This window comes from Pezoporus wallicus, unplaced genomic scaffold (genome assembly GCF_028554395.1).
Source record: "Pezoporus wallicus isolate ANWC-B61680 ecotype Strahan unplaced genomic scaffold, APGP_CSIRO_Pwel_v1 contig_7876, whole genome shotgun sequence".
NCBI lineage: Eukaryota > Metazoa > Chordata > Aves > Psittaciformes > Psittacidae > Pezoporus > Pezoporus wallicus.
Genome location: NW_026641435.1, coordinates 452,486 through 473,494, shown reverse-complemented (window position 1 = coordinate 473,494; position 21,009 = coordinate 452,486). Strand labels below are relative to the sequence as shown.

Below are 21,009 nucleotides of genomic sequence, written 5' to 3'. Positions count from 1 at the left end.
ATCTCTGCATGGCCCCGGACAGGGACACTGGGGCTGGAAGACTCCAGTAGTGGTGCCGCTCCTCCACCGAGGGGCACGGATGGGCTCATCGCAACAGGATGCCCTCTCCTCTGCCAGAGCCATCAAATCCAAGCCCCAGCTAGATGAAACTTTGCGTGTTCACCTTCTAAAACTCATAACAACGGTGAAGTCCTCTTTTCTCGCTGATTTTTGTGGGAGCGTGAAGAGTTCCCAGAATGCTGAAGCCCTGCTTTCCATTCCTTCTGCTTTCCCTCTGCTCCAGATGATGTTGAGTGAAATTCCACATCTCAGTCCAGCAAACCCCTGTCCGCTCCGCTCTGTCATGGGCCACTGGGAATCAGGGCCCCAGTGTTAGTTCTTTTGATTAAATTCACCCTGATATTTGCCAGACTATTGGCACTAATGTCATTCTATTGGAACAGAGACTCTGCAGGATTTTATAGCCTGGCTGTGAAACAGCTCTGCACTTGGGGGAAAGGATTTACACACTTTTTGATGAAAAGCTGACAAATGATATGTGTTATGAATTCACTTGTGCTGAGGCTGCCAGAGCAAATGCCTTGTGGAGGGGCAGGATTTGGCACCTGGAGAGGTCACATTTGTTAGTGCTCTGTGTTTTGGTAGAGAATGGGGTCTCCGGTCTCCCCGGTGCTGAGCCTGGCACCTTTCCATCAGCGTTGAAGGATTATTTAATGGCTTGTGCAAAGAAAAAAGAAAAGCACTCCCAGCCTACCTGCCTGTTTGTCATATCCCAGAAAGGATTAAGATTTGACATTTGCTTTTTGAGACAGTTTGGGTTCAAGCAGAGACAGTTGAGTGCTGCCTCCATGGGCTCAGCCTCCGGCCCTTGATTTCAAGGGTGCAGATGCAGCTTTTCCTCGGGCATCTGGGAGGTGGCGGGTGGAACTGGTGCAGCTGAACTCCTTTGGCTGCTTGTGCTGCCTGGAGAGGAGAGCAGAGCCCTGGTGACAGGGACAGTGGGACGAGTCCCCCGTCTCTCTCCACTGACTATAGAGGGAGCTGCGTGACCAGCTTAGAGCGGAGAGCTCATTTCCACGAGGCTGAAGCCAGGGGAGATGTGATTTCTTCCCGCTGCCTGGAGCCCCGCTGAGAAGTTGGGGTGCAGGAGGCAGCTGGGGTAAAACCCGCATTAGACAGCAGAGTCTGAGGACGGGCTCGCTGGTGTCCCACTGTCGGTGTCCCACGGGCCATGTCCCAGTATACAACGGGAAGATGAGCCTGTCCGTGATGCACCTCTGCAGGTTTCAGTTGGGGTCAGCATCCCTCCAGCCTCAGAGATGTTCCCTGCCACCACAGTCCCCAGTCCACAGCTAGCTGATGGGTAGGTAACCTTACATCCCAAAGACATAGGGTGGCCTGGCTGAAACCCCTAACCCAGGGGTCCCTGGGCCAGCAGGGCCACCAGTGGTGGCTCCTGGTAGCACTCCTGACCTCAGTCTTTCCTTGTCTGCAACAACTGCCAGCTCCCGCAGGCTCTCTCCCATCACTTCAGGGACCCCATCACTGCTGGGCATCATTGCAGGAGATCTACCCTTGGTGTCCAGCTTAGGAGGAGGTAAAGTGCATCCTAAGAGAGATGTCCTCTCCCCAAAGCAACGTCATTTTGGTGCCCATCCAGCTCATTTGTGGTTTCACAAGGCAATACTTTCTATTAATTCATCCCAGGGAGTTGTCCTTAATTATCAAACTTCCTTCCCTTCCTCTTCTCCTTTTCTTCCTCTTGAAGATCAGACAAAGCTACTGTTTAGATGAGTGATGAGCCAACTCGTAGTGCTGGCAGGGCTTGTATCCAGTTCTTGTGTCAAGGCTTGGTCACCAAAGTTCAGACTTTCAAGGCATTGACCTGTCAGACACCGACTTTCTTTTCTCCACAGGATATGGCTCTTCCACTGCTGTGAGAACAGTTTTCTAGCTGTATTTCCATACCACATTTGTTAGTGGCTATGCCTTAGTTACCCCCTTCCCCAAGGCCCCATAATTCTTTGTATTGCCATTATTACAAGTGCTAAGCATTGATTTATGGTTTCTACACCTGAAACTTGTCATCAGCAGCCCCTGGGCACACAAACTGGCTGAAGAAAGTTTCTAGAACCGCAGCTTTACCCTGTCCCATGCACACAAGTTGCTGGTGGAAGTGTCCTCAGGCAGCACAAGAGGCTTGACTACCACTGCCACCAAGTGCCGCCACCTCCATGGGACCTCCAGGAGCTAGGGCAGAGCTGCACCATTCACCCACTTGGGCTGGAAGAGTCCCAAAGCAAAGAAGGGACATGATTATTACAGAAACTCTTGAACTGTTTAGTTTGTACTGTGACAACATGGAAAAGGACTGGTTTGGGGTTTTTTAACTGAAGACTTTTGCACAGCACAAGACATATACCTGCCCTTGTCAGAATTTAAAAATCCATGATTTTAATGACACATGAGCAGCAACATCAAATTAAGCAGCCACTTCTGTACGAGCTGGAGTGGGAAGAATTTTCAGTGTTGCAGCAGTGGAATATTCCCGTGGCAAACCCAGCTACTGAGACACTTTCTAACAGTTTCAGTCCAGATGAGGCTCCATGTGCCAGCCCTCATCATGCTCTTCCTTGCACATGTGCCTTCCTCTTCCAAGGGCTTTCTAATTAAGTCTGATCTATGTGAGCCACCAGCGAGGAGCCAACCAAAAGTTGGAGCCATACACAGTCCTTTCCCTCAGCCCAGAGAAGCTCCACCAACCTCCACGCAGCACACAGGGATGATGCCATGCACTGGGGAGCACGTTTAGGGACCACAGATACCACGTTCCAGCTTCACGTTTGTAGCCACTGGTGAGCTGAAGCAGTCACTTTCTGCTCCTCCCTGTATCTGCCCCTGGAACTGATCCAGTATTGGAGCTGGTCTCTATTTGGATGCAAATTAACTGGGACAAGGATAAAATCCTGATGTCTGGTCCTCCCAGAAACTTACCACTGATTTCCTCCTCCCTGGTTTTACAAATGAGGGCCACCTCCCACAGTACAACAGCATTTAAACAGACAGTGTGTTTCAGTGGAATATATTCAGGCAGGCTGTGATTTAAGCCTGGATGCTCAAAGGAAGCACAGAGGGCTGGTGCGGTGACCCTGCCCCGGGGACTGGCGGAGCACCAAGGGACATTGCTGTGGAGAGAGGTTTGCCTGTGCCCGGTGACAAGATCAGAGCAAAGTCACCTCCATGCCAAAAGTCTCCTCCAGCTGCAGCTGCCTCCAGGCTCCAGCAGTCAATCATTCCACACGCTGCTCCCACCCAGGCACGTTCTGCTGCATGCCTTGACTCCCCTGGGAGCGCAGTTGCCCGGGGCACCGGGCGGATGCTGTGACCCCAGCCCTGCCGCAGCGCTGAGGCAGGGGGTGCTGCTTGGCCTGGGCACTCTGTTCTCCTCCGAAAAGCCACTTGGGCACTTCCAGAGCCCTTCTCAGCAACGCTCCCTCTGCCAGAGGAGCGTCCTTTGGGCAGCGCCAAACCAGGAGAGACAAACTTGCACTAAAGGCAAACTTGAACCAGGGAAGGGGATCTGAGGAAGAGGCTTCTGAGAAGCCTTCAAAGGGGCTGGGAAGACATCTGGATGTAAATGAGAGAGCATCTCACCAGGCAGGGGCCTGACCTCTGCTCTGGAGCCAGGCTGAGAGAGCTGGGCTGGGTCAGCCTGGAGAAGAGAAGGCTCCTGAAGGGGAGACCTGAGAGCAGCTCCAGTGCCTGAAGGGGCTGCAGGAAACCTGGAGAGGGGCTTGGGACAAGGGATGTAGGGACAGGCCAAGGGGAATGGCTTTAACCTGCCAGAGGGGAGACTGAGCTGAGCTCTTAGGCAGAAGCTCTTCCCTGGGAGGGTGCTGAGGCGCTGGCACAGGGTGCCCAGAGAAGCTGTGGCTGCCCCATCCCTGGCAGTGTTCAAGGCCAGGTTGGACACAGGGGCTTGGAGCAAGCTGCTCTAGTGGAAGGGGTCCCTGCCCGTGGCAGGGGTTGGAGCTGGAGGAGCCTTAAGGTCCCTTCCAGCCCAGACCAGTCTGGGATTTTATGACCTGCAGCACAAACCCCAGAGCAGAGCTCTGATGTGTCTGCTCGACACTCCCAGGGCATCCAGGAGCACCTGCTCCCACAAGAGATGCACCCAGGGTCCCGGTGATGCCCCAGGTGTGGCACTCCCACATATGCTCTTTCTCAAAGACACCCACCAGTTGCTCCTTCTGTGCAAATGAGTGAGACCAAGACTCAAAGCCCCACCTCCCAGGAGAAGGACAACACTGGGTGATCTAGTTTAGAGATGCATCTCCACTGCAGTGGGAAACCTTCATCACTTTTAGCAAGGGAGGGAGGAACAGCTTTCAAATGGGTGAGCTGAAAAAGCATGCAGAAAGGGTAAAAGAAGTGGCAGAAACTGCCAGCACTGTGTGGAGGGGTCAGGATGAGACACTCTACTGACTTCAGGGACCCAAGATGTGATCAAGGAGGTTCGGCCAGGGACCCTCTGAAGGACCTCGAGCTCTCCATTGCAGCCTGGGAACTTTCCCCCCAGCACCTTTAAAGGGGAGATGGAGCTCGTATCTGAGTCCCAAATCCAGGTTAGACATGTGGATGATCCAGCTCATTAGGGAAATGTAGACAGTGTTTTCTGTGACAGGAGCTCTGCATTGTCCTTGCAATGATGCTGCCTTAGAGAAGATTTACTGGCTAAATCTGGGGCTGACTACCTTCAAAACTGTGGTTTGAGTCTGGTTTTTCAGCAGAAACATTCTGTAGGCAATCCTGAGGGGCAGGTTTGGACAGTGGCTTCTCAGAAGTGTCAGGGTGCGACACAGCAGAGGAGAATTTGCACTCTATTAAAAAAACCCCAAACAACAAACAGATACAGCGCAGTTCTCCATCACAAGTCTCAGACTAAGAACAAAAGTTGCTAAATTTGTTTGCGCAGCCAAACCTTCACATATCTCCAAGACAGAGGAGGGAAAAGGAATAATTTGCCTTCCCCTAAATGTTTTCAATCTGTTGAGATAATTTCCTGTCTCAGATCAGTTCTTGACAGTGAAAAGTTCTCCAGGCTCTCTCCTGAACATTAAACCAAAGTTCTGTCCTGCTCATCCACACACCCTCTTCTGATTTTAACCCTCCTAAAACAAGAAGGATTTTTTCTGATAGAAAAGGATCTTTTCCAGTTAAACGCACACTTCCCAGATCATCACAATCCAGTGCCCCAGGAGCTCCCACTGCAACCTTTCATGGGCACGAGGAGTGTTGCTGGTGGTTTTCTCCACTGTGGATGCTCTGGTGTCTGGTAAGGGCAGTGCACACTGGAGGGATGCCCCCTGCTGAGCTTTTCCTAGACCTTCTCTCACGTCTACCCAGTGGTCTCATTTTGTGAGGCTTGTGGCAACCTCATTATCTCTGAGATTTTTTCTCTGCTGACAGATTTGATTGAAGTATTATTAGTGGTAGAATATGCCCATAGGAATCTCATTCCTCAGAAGCCAGCCTAAAAATGCATCAGGAGGAGAAAACTTTTGCCTTTCCCCACCCCCTCAGTAAGAGTATTTTCCAACCCACTCTTTCTCATGCAATGTCTCCCATGAGGGCAAGTTGAGCCTTAGTTTGCTTTAGAGCCACAAGAACACCATGCCCAGGAAATGTGCCTCTCTGCTTGGGCATAGCTGCCCTGGGGGTTTTGACATTTTTTGATGGAAAAATAAAAGCAATGACATCCTCCATGACAAAAGCCAAGTCCTACCAGCAAAGCAGGGAGAAGGAAGCCCCAGTACTTCACCCCTGGGTGTCTCAGCATCCCCACCAGCTTCTCCTGCAGTCACCTGAAAGCTGGAGCTCTGAGATGACAGGAGAAACTTTAGCACTTTCTCAACAAGAGAATATTCAAGCCTTTTGGAAAGCACTGTCATAATTGAGTCTGTATCACTAATGCCTGCCCATAGTGCGCCTGCCCGAAAAGTGGATTTATTGTGGTTCAAAGCCCTCTCTGGATTAGCAGCGACTCTTGCTCACTGGAGGCATTGTGGGCCCCGTCTGTTACTTGTTAAGGAGAAGACAAAGGCAAGGTCTAATCTGTGAAATTTGGCCCAAACTACAGGGCGCCAAAGCCCTTGGCTTCCCTGAGTGCCAGCTCAGGAGGAGGAAATGGGAGAGCCCTGAGAAGCGGCGCAGGAGGAGGGACACTGTGAAACACCAAGAGATTATTTGGCTTTGCCTGATAAAAGGGGGAATTCATTTTCTGCTGGCAAAGAAACCTTTAAATCTCCAAGAGAATGTGCCGAGGGACATTGTGCGTGAACATGATCCTCTGGAGAACTAAATACAGTTCACAATATCACAGACAAGCTGACGATCTCATTGCAAAGTGGTTAACAGTTAATATTGTAAGCCATTATTAGTATTCAGAGTTAACACAGAGACATTTCAACCTCTGCTTCTGGTTAGCAAACTAGCTGGGGCCAGGCTGGGTGGGTACACACTGAATACCATCATTTCTCTTCTCCATGACACAGACCTGTGGGATTTGTGGGATGTGCCACCTGTGCTGGGGAGCTGTCATTAAATTAGCTCTTGCCCATCCCTGCAGGATCCCCAAAGGCAGCATAAACCTCTCCGCACCACTCAGGTGCACAGATACCAGACCATAGCCCTTCTTGCCCACAGACAGGTAACCAGGGTAGGTCTTCAAAGGAAGGAGCACCTCTTGTTTTGAATTGTTTCTCCAAAGACAGGAGCCAAACAAAATCTGCTAAAGAAACCCTGCCCAGGTCCAGTCTTTGGGACACCTTCAAGCCTGGGGTCACCTTAGACATGGATTGCAGTTACAGGAGGACAACTGAACTCACCCCAGCAGTTCCACACACCTTGCATTCCGCAGGGTGATGTGTTCACTGGAACCAGGATTTAAAGTATCCAAGTTACTAAAGACAGTGAAGCAGTAGAAAATAGTTCTACAACTACACAAAAGCTTACTTAAGTAATAATGTCTGAACCATACCTCTAAATACTAAACCATAAGACTAAGTGAAATATATTTACTGCATCAGGGTTACGTGGGCTGTGCTTTTGAAGTGACAGGAAAATTTCAGTTCAGTTGTTTTGACATTTTGCTGAATCAAAGCGTCCACACCAGAAGCTTGATTTTGGTGCTTTTTTTTTCCAGCAGAAAGCTTCTGTACCACATTTTTTGCTCCAGTTGGAGTCTTTGGAGGAAAGAAGGAAAGCAATCAAAGGGAGGCAATTTGGCCTTGATTTTGGAAAAGCATTTAAAAGCATGGTTAAATATAAACACGTACCTAAGGCACATTGGCTATAGGGTACTTATTTTCATACTTGAAACTGACTGATTTCCTGAAGAAGGTTCCTTCTCAGAACAGGAACCTTCACCGATGACTACTGCAAATTAAGGTATTTTTTTTCAGGTTTAATGCATTGCTGGTTTAGTGCTTCATGCACGGCGCAATATAAAGCAATCATGCTTTGGGCTTTTAAATCTGGAAGCCCTGGAGTTATTGCAGATACTGTGTGACAGGAGGGAATCTGGACACCCCGTGATAGCGAGTGTTTTTGTTGTTCGAATGGATTTTTCATCATTCTGAAGACCTCCCAAGGAAGCAGCTTCCCCAAAACAGGAAGATGCTAATTCTATAAAAATGCAGATCCTTTCAGGTGCCTTCTCCGAAAAGGTCACACTTGAAGAGAGCTAAGCCCGGAGATTTAGCCCACTGTTTACCTTTCAGCACACGTATGTGTGGGCAGATCAGCAGCTGGGAATACCTCTGACCTAAACTCAGGGGTGGAAAAATATTTGCATTTTTGTCATGCTGTTTGTCACCCTTCAGTGGCCCAGACACAGCAGGGCATTTCGCATCCTCCCATGCATGGTCCTAAGACTTGCTTTCAGGTATTTTTTAGTCCCAAACCAGCCAAATCTCAGCTAAGGCAGAAAAATGCACCATCACCTCTGCTCGAGCGGACGATGGCCTGCCTCAGCAGATTTGTGCATATAATAGTGGCTTGTCTTAGAAGCTTCAGACAGAGTTATAAAACTCCACGACAGACAGTTTTGCAATAGCATGCCCCCAGGGGAAATCTCTTCCTAACTGCAGGCAGTTAGTAGCTGGCTTGGAGTGCTTATATCCGAATATATATTAATCCCGGCTAATGTAACTACAGATGTTCTCATTCATAGGCCTATCTAATCCTGTTGGGCCTTTGCCACGGTGTCTCGTAGCATGAGTTCTACGAGTTAATTACGTGCAGTGCAAAGAAGCATTTCCTTTTATCATCGAAAAAGGTTGCCTTTTAAATGCATTGAATGTCCCTTTGTTCCTGTGTTTTAAGGACCAGTGAAGAGGAGCACCTGTCTGACCTTCTCGGCGCTATGCATTACTTGGCATCCCTCCATCGTCTCTTGGCAAGGCATTCCTAATCTTTTCCATCGCCCTCAGATGGGTGCCTCTCTGCGCCTTTTACTCTGGTTTCCCAGCTGAGGACGTACTATTGATTTCTGTAGTGTCATGATATTACATTCAGTGTTACTCTCTACCCTTTTCATAATATAACCTACCATCTCGTTGCTCTTCTGAGCTCTGTTGCAATCAGCCAGATGTTTCATTGACTCCTAGATCTTTTCCTGGAGTGGTTGTAGTTAATTGGGATCCTTCAGCATGCATAAGCCATCCTGTTTCCTCCTTCCAATTATGCATCCTTCTGCACACTGTTTTTTTTCTGCTATCCTCTCACCCGTTTGGCCACTTTGTGTCAGTCTCGCAGACCTACATGGTTTCCTCATGTTTGGACTAGCCAAGTTGAAGGTGATCACCTAGAAATGATGTTAACTCCCTTCTTTCCAGGTCATGGCTATTATATAAGAAAAATCACATTTTCTGGACACAGGCACCCCCACCACTGCCCTCATTCCCCATTAAAGCCTCACTATATATTCCCATTCCTTGTTTTCTCCTCCACAGCCAGGTTTTTAAGCAGGAAATAACTTCATTTTCCACCAGTAATTCCTGGTCATCTCTGCCACGGGCACTCATCACAGATTTTTTTCTTAAAGGTTTTATGAAAGAACTAAATCAGGACAGTTATTTCCCTTCCCCCTGATTCTGTGTGAACTACCAGACTTTCTTGCAACATCATTCCTGTTTGTTCCTCTCACATCTCACTTCCTTCACCATTGCATTGTCCTCTATGGGGTAATCCATTTAAGGAAAGTGTGAGGATACAGAGGACAAATCAGATGATATCCCCCTTATTACCTCCAAGGGTGGCCCAGGCACCCTCCTTTGGTCGTCAGTGAGGTTTTTTCTCAGCTCTGCCTCACAGTCTCCTCTCTGCTTAGTGCAGGGGACTGCTGATACTCTGCATCGCAGTGAATGATGAACAAACACTTGCACCCAGGAAGTCCAGGCATGAAAACACGTTTTGTGAATCTAAAGGTGTCTATCAGAAAGGCAGTGAGGATGCCAAAGGGGTGTTTGTACCACCTTTGTGACTCTAGGGCAGTTTTTCCTTAGTTTGGGGTTACAACGCAAAGGAATTTGAACTGAACGGGAAAAATCAGCATTAACCACCAGCAGCCCATGGCTAGGGAAGGAGAAGGAAGAGCCTGTAATTGCTGGCTGCAAGTGTTTGCACTGGCCAGGGAACTACAAATTGCCTTTAATTGTTCCTAATTGCTGGCACTGGTTCAGTTCCTCCAGGATAGAGACCGCAAATGTGCATCTACAGACACTGCTTAGACCCCCTCCTGCCTCCCCATGCCAGGAGACCCATGCCAGGAGGGCTGAGCTGCTGCTGTTTCAGAGAGTTTTCTGGAAGATGGAGAAGTCAAAATGGGGTCAGGCATTGAAGGGGCCGGAGTGGTGCTGCCCAAAACACTTGTCCCAGGCTCTCAGAGTCCTGTGCTGCAGTGAAGAGCTGGGGACCAGTGTCGGAAAGCACATCCCTCCACCCAGAGAGGGTTTAGCACACGGCGTGTTGGAAGGACAGCAGTCTTCCAGCACGGGTTTCTCTTGGTGAGGTCCTGGACCAAGGGCCAGTGATTCCCAGCTCCTCTGCCACTTGTCTGCTTTAGACCACATCACACATGCCCATGGGGACGTGGCCAACATCCGTGCTGCAGACCCCTTCAGGAGCCCAGCTTGGGAAGAGAGTAGACAACCTCAGACAGATATGTCTGTAAAAATAACCACGGCAGCTTTGGACAGGCTGTGCCGAGGCATTACCTCATGAGGGAAGGAAGCAGCAGCATTGCTATTTATTTATGTGGTGTCCAAAGAGTACTCTGTGCTCTGCAGCCCGTCCTCCAAGAGCCTGATTCTGTAAATCTTACTCATCACAAAGGCTTTTTTTTCCCATTTTCTCCTCTTTCTTCCCCCTCTCTCATGCATGTGGTCCCACTGAAGTCACTGCAATCCGTTCACATGGGGGAGGATTACTCACAGGATGGGGGTTTGCAGGCGATGCCTGAAAACAGCAAGCGCAGCTCCAGCGGGGACGCCTGAAACATGAGGCATGTTCCTCCCCATCCTCCTGCCCTTTGCCTCTTCTTGTGTAACCCTTCCCTGATTTGCTTATTTTTGTGTTAACTCCAGCCTCTCTGCTCTTCTTTAACCCTTTTCTGTCCCCTTCCTTCTTCAGGCTCTTGAGTAAGGTATTTTTATTTCCTCTCCCCCAGCAATACTGAAGCCATCCCCTGGGGCTGCAGCGTGCAGGCTTTCCCACCTAAACATCCTCTGCTCTCTGCGCCCATCACCAGCCACACTGATTCAATGTTGAAACTTTTCCAATCAAAACTGGGTTTGATAGAAAAGTTTTCCGCTACAGACAGGTTTGAAGTGCCTGATTCCAGAGCCAGCTCCAGGCAGGGGGTAAGAGCAGGACTTTTACTCAAAAACCCCAAATCAGAAGTGTTCAAAAACCCCAAATCAGAGCTCCCCTGAGGGGCAGGAGGAGAGCAGGAGCAGTGCTCCCCCGGCAGGGTTCTGGCTGGCTCATTCCCGAGGATGCTGCACAAGAAAAGGAAAGCTTTCCTGCCTTTCCCTGCCACCGCTCAGCAGGGGCAGACCACAGTCTGGCATGGTGCTTGCAGCTCTTAGAAATCAGGGCTGTTAACAAATGTGCAAGGCCATAATCCTTTTGGAGCAGTGATGATAACAAGCCCTGATGGGGTTTTTTAGCTTCTTTTTTTCCCCTGTAACAAACAGCTGCGCCAGTAAGTCCCACTGTGGGAAATGAGATGGTGAATGTTTTCAAGTGCAGTATTTACATCCTCTGCCAAACCCTTCACATCTGCCCAGCTCTGCTGTCAAGCCTCCATCCATCTGGCCAGGAACAGCAGGTCCTCCAGCTTGCCTGCATCCCACAAGGGCATTTCCTTCCTGTGCCCACAGTGCCAGCTGCCAGGGATGCTGCTCAGCGGGGAAGGGCTCAAGCAACAGCACTGAAAGGAGGGTGGTTTTGTGGTTTTTTTTCTGCAGCGCACGTGAAATGAATTCCCAACATCTCTAAAAGCAGTTGTTTTCTGCCTGAGGTCTCCTGTGTGGAGGGGTGATGAAATGCTCCTTGATTTTGTACCTCTTCCTTACAGCCCCGCCATAGCTCCAGGGACCCCAAGGGAGTTTGAAGCTGGCTGGGGTGTGGGCAGTGGGTGCTGTGGCTCCACAAGCCTTGCCTGCTCCCCTCCTCCTCAAGTCCCGCACACTGTTGATCACAGCACCCGTGGGACATGGCCGCTGCCGTGTGCAGGGGTGGGGGTCCTGGAGCAGGTCCACGCCATGCTGCCTCCCTGGCAATTGCCCTCATTCCCTGGGAAGGATGTCTTGGCTCTGGTTCCGTCTTTGCAGTGGGACCAGCTGCTGCTCAGCTGCCCCATCTCTGGTGCTGCCCCTCCGCACCAAGCGATGACCGCGCACACCCCTCTGCCAAACGCCGCCTCTGTTTCAGGTCGGTGCAGTCCCGGCTGGACCGGACACTTGCTGGAGCTCTGCACCACTGAGGAGAAGGTGAAGCCGTGCCAGGAGCGCTGCGGCAGCCCCATTCCCTCCAACACCACCGGCACTCGTGCTCTTCCTCCCTGACCATCTTGTTGTGTGTTCCCCCCACAGAGTGCGATTGCCATCCCGTGGGTGCCGCCGGCCAAACCTGTAACCAAACCACAGGCCAATGTCCCTGTAAAGACGGTGTCACCGGCATCACGTGCAATCGATGCGCCAAAGGCTACCAGCAAAGCCGGTCTCCCATTGCCCCCTGCATAAGTAGGTGGATTGCTCTTTCCATGTCTGTAGATTAGAGATATTAACCTGCATATATCCACAGGAGCCACTGCCCGGGCTGGGCGGCTACTAACCCACACATCTGTGCCAACAGGCAGTGCTCAGGGGATGACGGGCCTGTGACCCCTGACCAGCTCTACTGCCCTTAGGGCATATCATCCAAAGTTCACCCCTAGCTTCCACCTTCCACCTTCTGGGTGGGTTGTGTAAGGGAATCTACAGCCAAATTTGCCACTAATCTGATTTTGCTTCATAGAGAGAGCACATTTGCTTTGGGGTACCACATCAGGGAGATCACTGCAAGTCCAAAATCAGGCTGTGTGCTGCACTGGTACAGAGCTCAAATCAGAGGAACTGCTGGTTTTCTGGAGCTGCCATCACAGTAACACAGCCAACAGCACCTGGATTGCTAAAGGGGATCTTACACTCACACAACCCACCCAGAAACATAGACTGGTTTACTGTTTGCTTTCTTGGGTTTGCTTTTTAATTTGGCTTCCCAAGGTCACTGTCATCCTCTGCTCTCACAACAACAGAATCAAGCACCAGGTACAGCTCCCAAACTCTGTTGCAGCACCTGTTCTGCAGACATTCACATCCCCACCCAGTCCCTCTGAGCACTCACTGCTGGGACAAGGTGTGCTTCAGCCCAGTGCTCCTTTCTGCTGCCTGTTGGCTTTGCTGTTGTTGGATCATTCAGTACCTCATGCACCTCATGTGAGACATCACCTGCCCTAACGAAACAAAGCACTGGAATTACAGTGCCTGGGATGGGCTGGGAAGGAGGAGCTGCTCCCCTCGAGACTGACTCCCCGCTGCTAAAGGGGGCAAGAAGGCCCAGTGGGAAAAGAAAAGTGAACGTTGAAAGAATCAAGTCTTTGTTGGGAGCCCACAGTCTGCTCCTGTGCTGTCCCCTCACAGCATCTGCCTCTTGGGTTGGCCATTGCCAAGCTATGGGGCAGATACCCTTTCTCCACCTTCTCCTGCTGAAGAAAACATACATTCCAGGGTGGCTTTCGGTCACTAGAGAGTCATTCTTCCCTGTGTTGCAATGGGACAGCAAGAGCTCAAACCAGATGCTTGTTTCCCCAAGATGCTGCAGTCACGGTTTCAGCATGCTTTGCAGCAAGTATGCGCAAAGGTTTATCATTAATCATTCCCCAGAGCCATGGCAAATCAGAGAGTAAATTGTTCCTTGCATCACCTCCCTTGGGATTCATCACACTAAATAAAGACAGACACAGAATTTCAACACAGTCCGAGCAGGCGTTTGGAGCTGGGCTGTGCTCACACAGCCTGCGCTCCAGGATGCTCACACCAGGATGTGGTGTGAGCCTGGCAGGGCTGCCCTGCCCTGGCCCTTCAACCTGGCCACCAGCCTGGCACCCGCAAGAGCCCCTGACTGCTGTGTCTCTGCAAAATGTCCTTTCTGAGGGGCCAAAACTTGTGTTCAGATGTGTTTCAAGCAACACTCTGGCCTGGCTATGAAGCCGTTGTGCAGTTGTTGAGAGTTTGATCTTCACATACAATGCTAAAGCAGTTAAAGTGAGGATATGAGCAACTCACAATTCTTCCATCCTAGAAAAACCCAACCAGTACGTTTTCATCCTTGAGAAATATCAGACAGTGCATCCTGTGGTGAGGGGTGCACTTCACAGACATTTTGTACATGCTTAGTAGAGGGCACTTGCCCTCCATCCGTTCCCACACTGCTCTCCTGTCTGGCACTGGGAGGGTGCATGTACGCTGCAGCTAGCAAGGGGCTGTTCACCTTCTCTGCAAGAGCAGTTACTCTCTGATTTACCATTGTTTCCATCTTCCTTGTCCCAAAGACTAATAGTCATGCAACAATCACCTCATCACTGGTACACACATACAATCACTGGTACCCACAGGTACCAGTGGGGTCTGTCTGTACTGCAGCCCACACCAGCAAGCATGAGCACTCATCCAGATGCCAGCTCCGGGATGGCTGTGCTGGCTGTTCATGTACTGCCTGACTATGCACTATGTGTTTCACATGGGTTTGGGCCTGTGTTAAATTGTATGAGGGCTGAACAGCACAAAAAGTAATCTAATGCTAACTGGGCTGCATCCCTGTGAGCTGCCATCATTGCAATTCAGACAGACCCCAGCAATCCCTGCCTCTATGGCCAGGCAGGTTCCTGAGAGCAAAAGCAGAAAAAGACTGATGCCAACCCCCAGATCATGCTGAAATTCCACTTTCCAAATGGTCTGGTGGTGTGTTCCCCGGCCAGGATTCCCAGGGATGCACAGAAATTGCATCACTGTGCCCTAAATGCACAAAAGATGTCGGTAATGAGATCTGTGTATGTGCACTGGGGAAAGGAGATCATCTTGCCAAAGTTCGGACCATATAATGTACTCCATCTGCAGTCCATCGTTTTTAGCATCAACAAACACAGTCAGACTTGGGCATGAATATCCAGAACATTATATGGTTTCAGCTATGCAAAGCCAGCCCCAAATCAAAGCCAGGGACCATTGCATTGGCACCAGATATGTTTCTGTTTCCTTTAAATAGCGCTCATATCACAGCATATAGATGCATGCTTTACCTGCATGATACCTCACGCAAGAGGAGGGGTAGCACTGCCTCAGGCATGGATGGAAACAGCAGCTGGAAGGGACAACCCAGGGACAAGGAAAGGCAGCAGTGCTCCACTGTCTGCTGGCGCTGGGCACCCTGCACCCTCCAAGCCCCTGCAAGAGCATCCTTTACCCTGGGCTGCACACTGGGACCTAGCACTTGCAGCAGGTTGTGTCTGGGACCATATCAGTTCTCTGGCTGGCTCAATCTTCTCTTATTTGCAGCCAAAGCTAAAAGTTTTGGTTTTCCTACACCCTTTTTGAGGCCCAGTTCCGCAGTAGATACAGGCCTGGTTGCTGCTTTCTGGGGCTCTTGCAAAGCTCATTGTTAGAGGACATAGTTGGGAAACACCTCCCATGGTTGGGAAGGGAAAATGAGGTGTGTGCAGGGGCCAGGCTCTCTGGGATCTGGAATAATACCTCCTACTTTTATCTCCTCTCCTTTCCCATCTGCTTCTCGCTGTCCTGCGCAGAAATCCCCGCCGCTCCCCCCACCACGGCCACCAGCAGCACAGAGGAGCCTGCAGGTATGTTGTCTGTTCTTTTAAAGCATCTCCATGGTAAATGTCTTTTGAGCCATCATCTGCCTGAGATGAAATTGCAGGTTCCTTTTATGCCCTAAATGCCCAAGTGTTTGAAAGGCGTGTTCAGCATCCTGGGAGATGGGTGTTTCTAGGAACACATGGGAGCTTAGAGAAATGCAGAAAAGTTTTCCCAGAGGAGCTGTATCTATTACTCAATGTGGAAGCAATGTTTGATGGGAAAGAGGTAAGGACTCAAGACCACCACTGGTTGATTGTTGAAGTTTAAGGGTTACCTTCTCAAGAGGCTATCAGTTTCACTGAGTCCTGGTGGAGGAGGACTGGAGAAACAAAAATCCTCCGAGAGAGAACAAAACACCTAAGCACTGCTTGCTGCTACATGGAAGCATTGCCTTCATTTGCCTGTTATTTCTTGTGTTAAGCAACCTTAGGTGCTGGTGTGATTTGTGTATGCTATAGCAATGTATCTCATGTCTGCCTTTGTGTGTTCTTGGTGTGGGACACACTGTGCTTAGTGGCATTGTTGGGGCCAGTTGTGCTCAAAAGTGTCTCAAGGCCAGTGACTGTAAGAGCAGGAGGAGCTTGGAGCCTCTTAGATTGGAGCAGGAGGTCCTGAAGCCTGGGGACAGCAGCACAGCCCTGATGGACCTGGATCACTGCATATATGCAAGCTGCAATACAGAGGATAGTCCTGAGAAAGCTTTGTCATACCACAGCGTATGTACCCTCCTGTTCCCCTCCCTTCTCCTTGCATCAAATACTACCCATGCAACTGGGCTCAACACGTTTCTTCATATACCCCATCTCCACCACCACAACTGCACCAACACCCCACCATCATCCCCTCCTTATTTACACCCCTAGAGGGGCTGACTCCTGCCCCACCGCGTCACTGGGGACTATCCTGTCCCCAGTTCCCTCCGGTCAGATTGGTCTGAGCAGGGGGTGATGGCAGGAGCCAGAGGCCTTGGGAAAGGGTTACTCACCTCGTCCCACTGCGGTGGATTCTGAGGCTATTTGAGCAGCGTTGGGGCTGTGAAGGACACGGGGTGTAAAGGATGTTTACTTTTGTCCCACCAGTGCAGCTGGGGTCATAAATTAAGGATTTTGTACTAAAAGTGATGGACATCACCTTGACTTGAACTCTGAGCCAAGGCTTGTCCTGTGGCAGGGCTTTTCATGCAGGCTGTGCCTGTTGCTGTATGCTCAGGAGCTCTTCCAGAGATGGGAAGCCCAGGGAGCAAAAGGACAGAGGTCTTCAGTCCTCAGTGTCATGGGAAAGCAAAGCCCAGGGTTTTCTATAGGACTGATACCCAGGACAAGTTCTGCTGCTCGTAAACACAGTAGCAGCAACTCTTGTTTCAGGGTCTTGTCTTAGGCTGGTATGAGCAAAAACCAAACTGCAGCCTTGGGTTTGTGCCTATTGCTTTGTGTGTGCTTCCTAAAGCGTCTCCGCTGACATGCAGGGCTGAAAGGAGCATAAAGACACAGCAAAAACCTGCCTCAGCCATGCTGCCAGCTCAGGCGCTGTTGACCAGTCCTTTTGCTGCTTTGCCTTATAAATTAGGTGCCAACATGAGGCGTGTGGTTTGGTGAGTCCATCACAATGAAAAAGAGACTGTCCCACCTAATGATCTGAAGCCAAGCAGGGGAAGGTCTTGTCTTCCTTACAGCACTGTTTCCTGTCAATGTGAGCCTCACTTACCCACCTCCATCAGGATAAATCTTGCCCGTCTCCTCAGGAGCTCAATTACAGCCCATAGTGAACCTCACCACCTCCTTTTCCCCAGAGAGCTCCTTCCCTGAGTTCCTGTTCCACCCCCCATCTTTTCCTGTCTGCAAGGGACCCCATGGCAGACTCAAGCCCCTGGCATGGGCAGGCACACCCCGAGTCTTCTCATGACCAGTGTGAGAGCTGGCAGCTCCTGCAGCCTCTGCAGCTCCTTCATTCACCCAACACTGCACTTTGGGGCAATGTAGGTGCATCCCAGCAGTGCCACCTCAACGTGCTGGATGCAGATTTCTCATGGGCTGCTCACCACATTTCTCCTGGGCCCCTGCTATTCAGCAGGGACTTGCAGACTAAACATTCTGTCTCATGGCCTGGGAACACTGAGGTTTTGTGCTCCACACCAGGATCCTTCTGTTCCTCCTGCCACAGCCTCCCAGGCCCACTCTGTTCCCAGCCTGCCGCAGGGGTGGCAGAGCAGACCACAATGCCAGTCTCTGTCAATGAATGTGGACGTTTGGCAGCTGAGGAGATGCAGAGATGTCTTCTTACATCCCTTTCTGCAAGGAGCTTGGCTCCTGAGGTGAAGACCTGTGTGTGGAGCTGTAGCACCTCCATGCTTGCACCTTCACTGACGCAGGGAGTGGAAGCAGCCCCGACACTCACACCAGGGACCTCCCAGCCAGAACCTCGTCCTTGGTGGAGTTTCCTTACCTTGGGCTCCTTCCTTCCAGGGACCAGAGTACATCCCTCCCAGTGTAGCTGCCCCAGCCCTTTCCTAAGGGCTCCCCCTCCCCTGCCTGAAATGAGGTTGCATGGCATGGGATGCATTTCTTAATGACTGAAAGATTGCTTTGCCCATCCCTCAGGTCACTTTTGCATGCAGCCTGCCCTGTTAAGCCAGCCAGTGGCAAGTGGTGACGCTTGAGCAGTGTCCCCAAATTTGAACTGGCCACAGGGATTTCTCAATGTCTTTTTGTTGCTGTTAGGAGCTCATTTATCTGGCCATGCTGCTTTTCATGAGTCCAAAGAGGCCTTTCTGAGGACATTCTCTATTATTCAGTCTTTCCATGCCAGTTTCCATATCCTCCTGCACCTTTCCAGAGAGTGACCACGAGAGGGGCTGCTTGCAAGCAAGGTCTTGGAGGAAGCACCATTTATCCACATCTATCAGCCAACATTCTGCCTCGAGAGGAAAGAGCTGCCCCCAGCCCTGCTGTGCCCATGGGAGAGGACGGGTTTGAGGGTGACACATCTCCCACTCGTGTGCTCCATGTGGGTACCAACACAGCTGCACAAACTGCTCCTTTCTGTGACCTCTCCTCACTGTTCTGGGCAGATGCCAACTGGGGCAGCTGCATTCGGCCTCCCCACATTCCTTGTGCCACCTCGATTGGCCACAGCCCTCATCAGTGTCTGCCCTGAGCTGATGCGCTGTGGCAGTGTGACCCGCAGCAGCCCTGGGCTGTGAGTCACGGCCGCCAGCCCGGTGCCAGGCACTGTGCTGGGTGCGCCGGTGAGGGGGCTGGTCCCCCCGCAGCCAGGGAGAGCAAGGCAAAAGCACAGAGCCTGCAGCAAGAGGACCCTTGAGCAGGACGAGGGGATGCACAGCCTATTGCAGGCACAGAACGTGGACACTTTGGTAAGAGCAGGTCCCTGCAGCAGGTGGGGAGAGCTTGGTGCTCCCTGCATCCCATGCACCCCCCTGGGTGAGGGCCAAGAGGGATGGCTGTAGGGATCGGAGGTGCCCTTCACCTTTGACCAAAGCTTTGGATAGGTGTCTGCAACACTTTCCAGCCTTGCTACAAAGGGGACATCTCACGCTGGTGCTGCTGGCATGGTTGCAGCCCCCAGTCCCAAGCCCCCCCCGATCCTGCCAGCGAACAACCCCACTGGGGAAGGAGCAAGGCCCGTAGCTCTGCATCGTTGTTGTGGAGAGAAGGGTTATTTAGGGATCTGCTCAAGCCCAACCAAGTCTGCATAAGGCCGGCAGCTGAGAACATTTCAGCAGGGTTAGAGACCTCCCTTCAGCGAAGGAACCTCTTGCTGGGTGCTGGGGGAGGGTTATCTGTGGGCTGGGAGCGAGTCGGGTGTCCTGACAGCCTGCGAGCCATGACTTGACAGCGTCATGGATCCCCATGTTGCTGGAGGGCTGCATCTCCCTGATCCCTGCCCAAAGGAGCGACCAGGGAGCAATCCATCTCGCCAGGAGCTGCTCATGCTGCCTCCATGTGAAAGCCCAGTGGAGGCCGAGCCAAGTTGAGCAATCTGATGGGCCCAGCATCCGATCGTAATTCTTCTTACAGTGATTTTTATTGGACTTTTTAAGTACCATTTTGTCCAGGGAGCTTGAACCCTCCATATTTCAGCCTTTCCTCTCAGTGGGGAGCATTAGGCAGTCTTGGTTTCTGGCCTTGCTCATCCCCACCACCACCCTGAAGCATCTTGCTGAAATTCATGGTATTTTCTTGATAAATCCTTAAATCAGCATGTCTGGGAGGCAGAACTCCCAGAGTATGGGAGCAAAAGGGTTCAAGAGATGGAGGTGCAGCCATTTCTGGGAGAGATGCTGCTTTATTTCCTTTGCTCATAGCAATGCAGAAGAGGAAGTGCTTTCCTCTCCAAGAGCCGAGTTAGCAATCACCAATCACCACTCCAAGTCAATGAGGGGTATCTCTCAGAAGAGCACAGGACAGAGCTGGCCTTGATACAAGGGGTGGAACAATGTCAGCTTTGGCGTGGGGGGTCCTGCCTGGCTCTGCTCAGCTCTCAGAGGTCCAAACCAATTCTGGGGAAATGGTCCAAAGCTGAATTGTTTAGATGAAATACATTCACGCTCGCCCATGCCAGGAGATTGGAGGATCAGGATGGGGTGCTTCTTATTTTTGTGGCCAGGCGAGAAAAGCTCTTGCTACCACCCCATCATTTTCTGGTCCTATTCAGAGATGCAGAAGGAGCCAAAGTGAAAGGACAAAAAAAAGTAAGGGGGGGGGGGGGGGAAAGGTTTCCTAACTGCCAGTCAGTTGTTGTCTTATCTGAACTGAATCCAGATCGGCTTGGAAATGATTATCTTAGGTGGATGATTTCAGCTCGTGGGCTTAAATGAAACCAGGTGATTGGACTGATGCAGTTTTGTGTGGTTTTCCCCTGGAAATCCATCTCTGCAGTTTCAAAACCAGATCTGGATTTTCCAGAAGTCATTTGGGCTCAAGGTGTTGCTGAGCCCTTTTGATCCTGGCTGGGGAGGAAGAGGCTGGATATAACTGCAGAAAAGGGGAACCCCCCTCTCTTAGCAATGCCTGGATGTGCATGGACCTGAAGCGGCTTGGCTGCGGCTTGCAGAGTGCAGAGGCAGAGCAGGGGTGGGGAGGTGGGTGCATGCAGTGGTAGGCGAGGATGATTAACACCTTCCTAAAGGGAGATGGGCAGTCAGGTCTCCGGGCTCTGCTCTGGAACAATCTGGAATAGTCTCAAGGAAATAAAAAGCAAAACCCCAACCAAAACCCATCCCCAACCCCACGTGTGCAGCCGAAGCCCTTCCTGCTCCCGTGTCTGCTTAGAAAAAACACACACAAAGGTTAGGGCTTCAGTCTGGGAAAATAGAAACTCTGTAGGAAACAGCAGTAAACATTCCCTTGAACTCTCCACCCGCTCAAACCCCACCACATCCTTGGGAGCTTTTGGGTCAAGGCACTGTCCTCATGCCACCCACTCCATTCCTGTGCACCACATGTACCTGTACAGTCATACCCTACACAGACCTCCTCCTGCGACCTCTGTGATGCTCTCTGGACCTCTTTTG

The 21,009-nt window shown here is 51.0% G+C and overlaps 1 protein-coding gene across 3 annotated transcripts in view; it reads left to right on the top strand.

Moving 5' to 3' along the window:
• The window catches only part of NTN1 (netrin 1), a 96,462-nt gene that overhangs the window by 55,195 nt on the left and 20,258 nt on the right, over positions 1-21,009 (top strand). For 2 of the 3 annotated variants that reach the window (XM_057423973.1, XM_057423971.1), the window contains 2 exons: positions 12,159-12,308; positions 15,410-15,463. In XM_057423973.1, coding sequence (XP_057279956.1) covers positions 12,159-12,308; positions 15,410-15,463 — 204 coding nt within the window. The remainder of the gene's footprint in view (positions 1-12,158; positions 12,309-15,409; positions 15,464-21,009) is intronic. The other variant, XM_057423972.1, reaches the window with a different exon arrangement.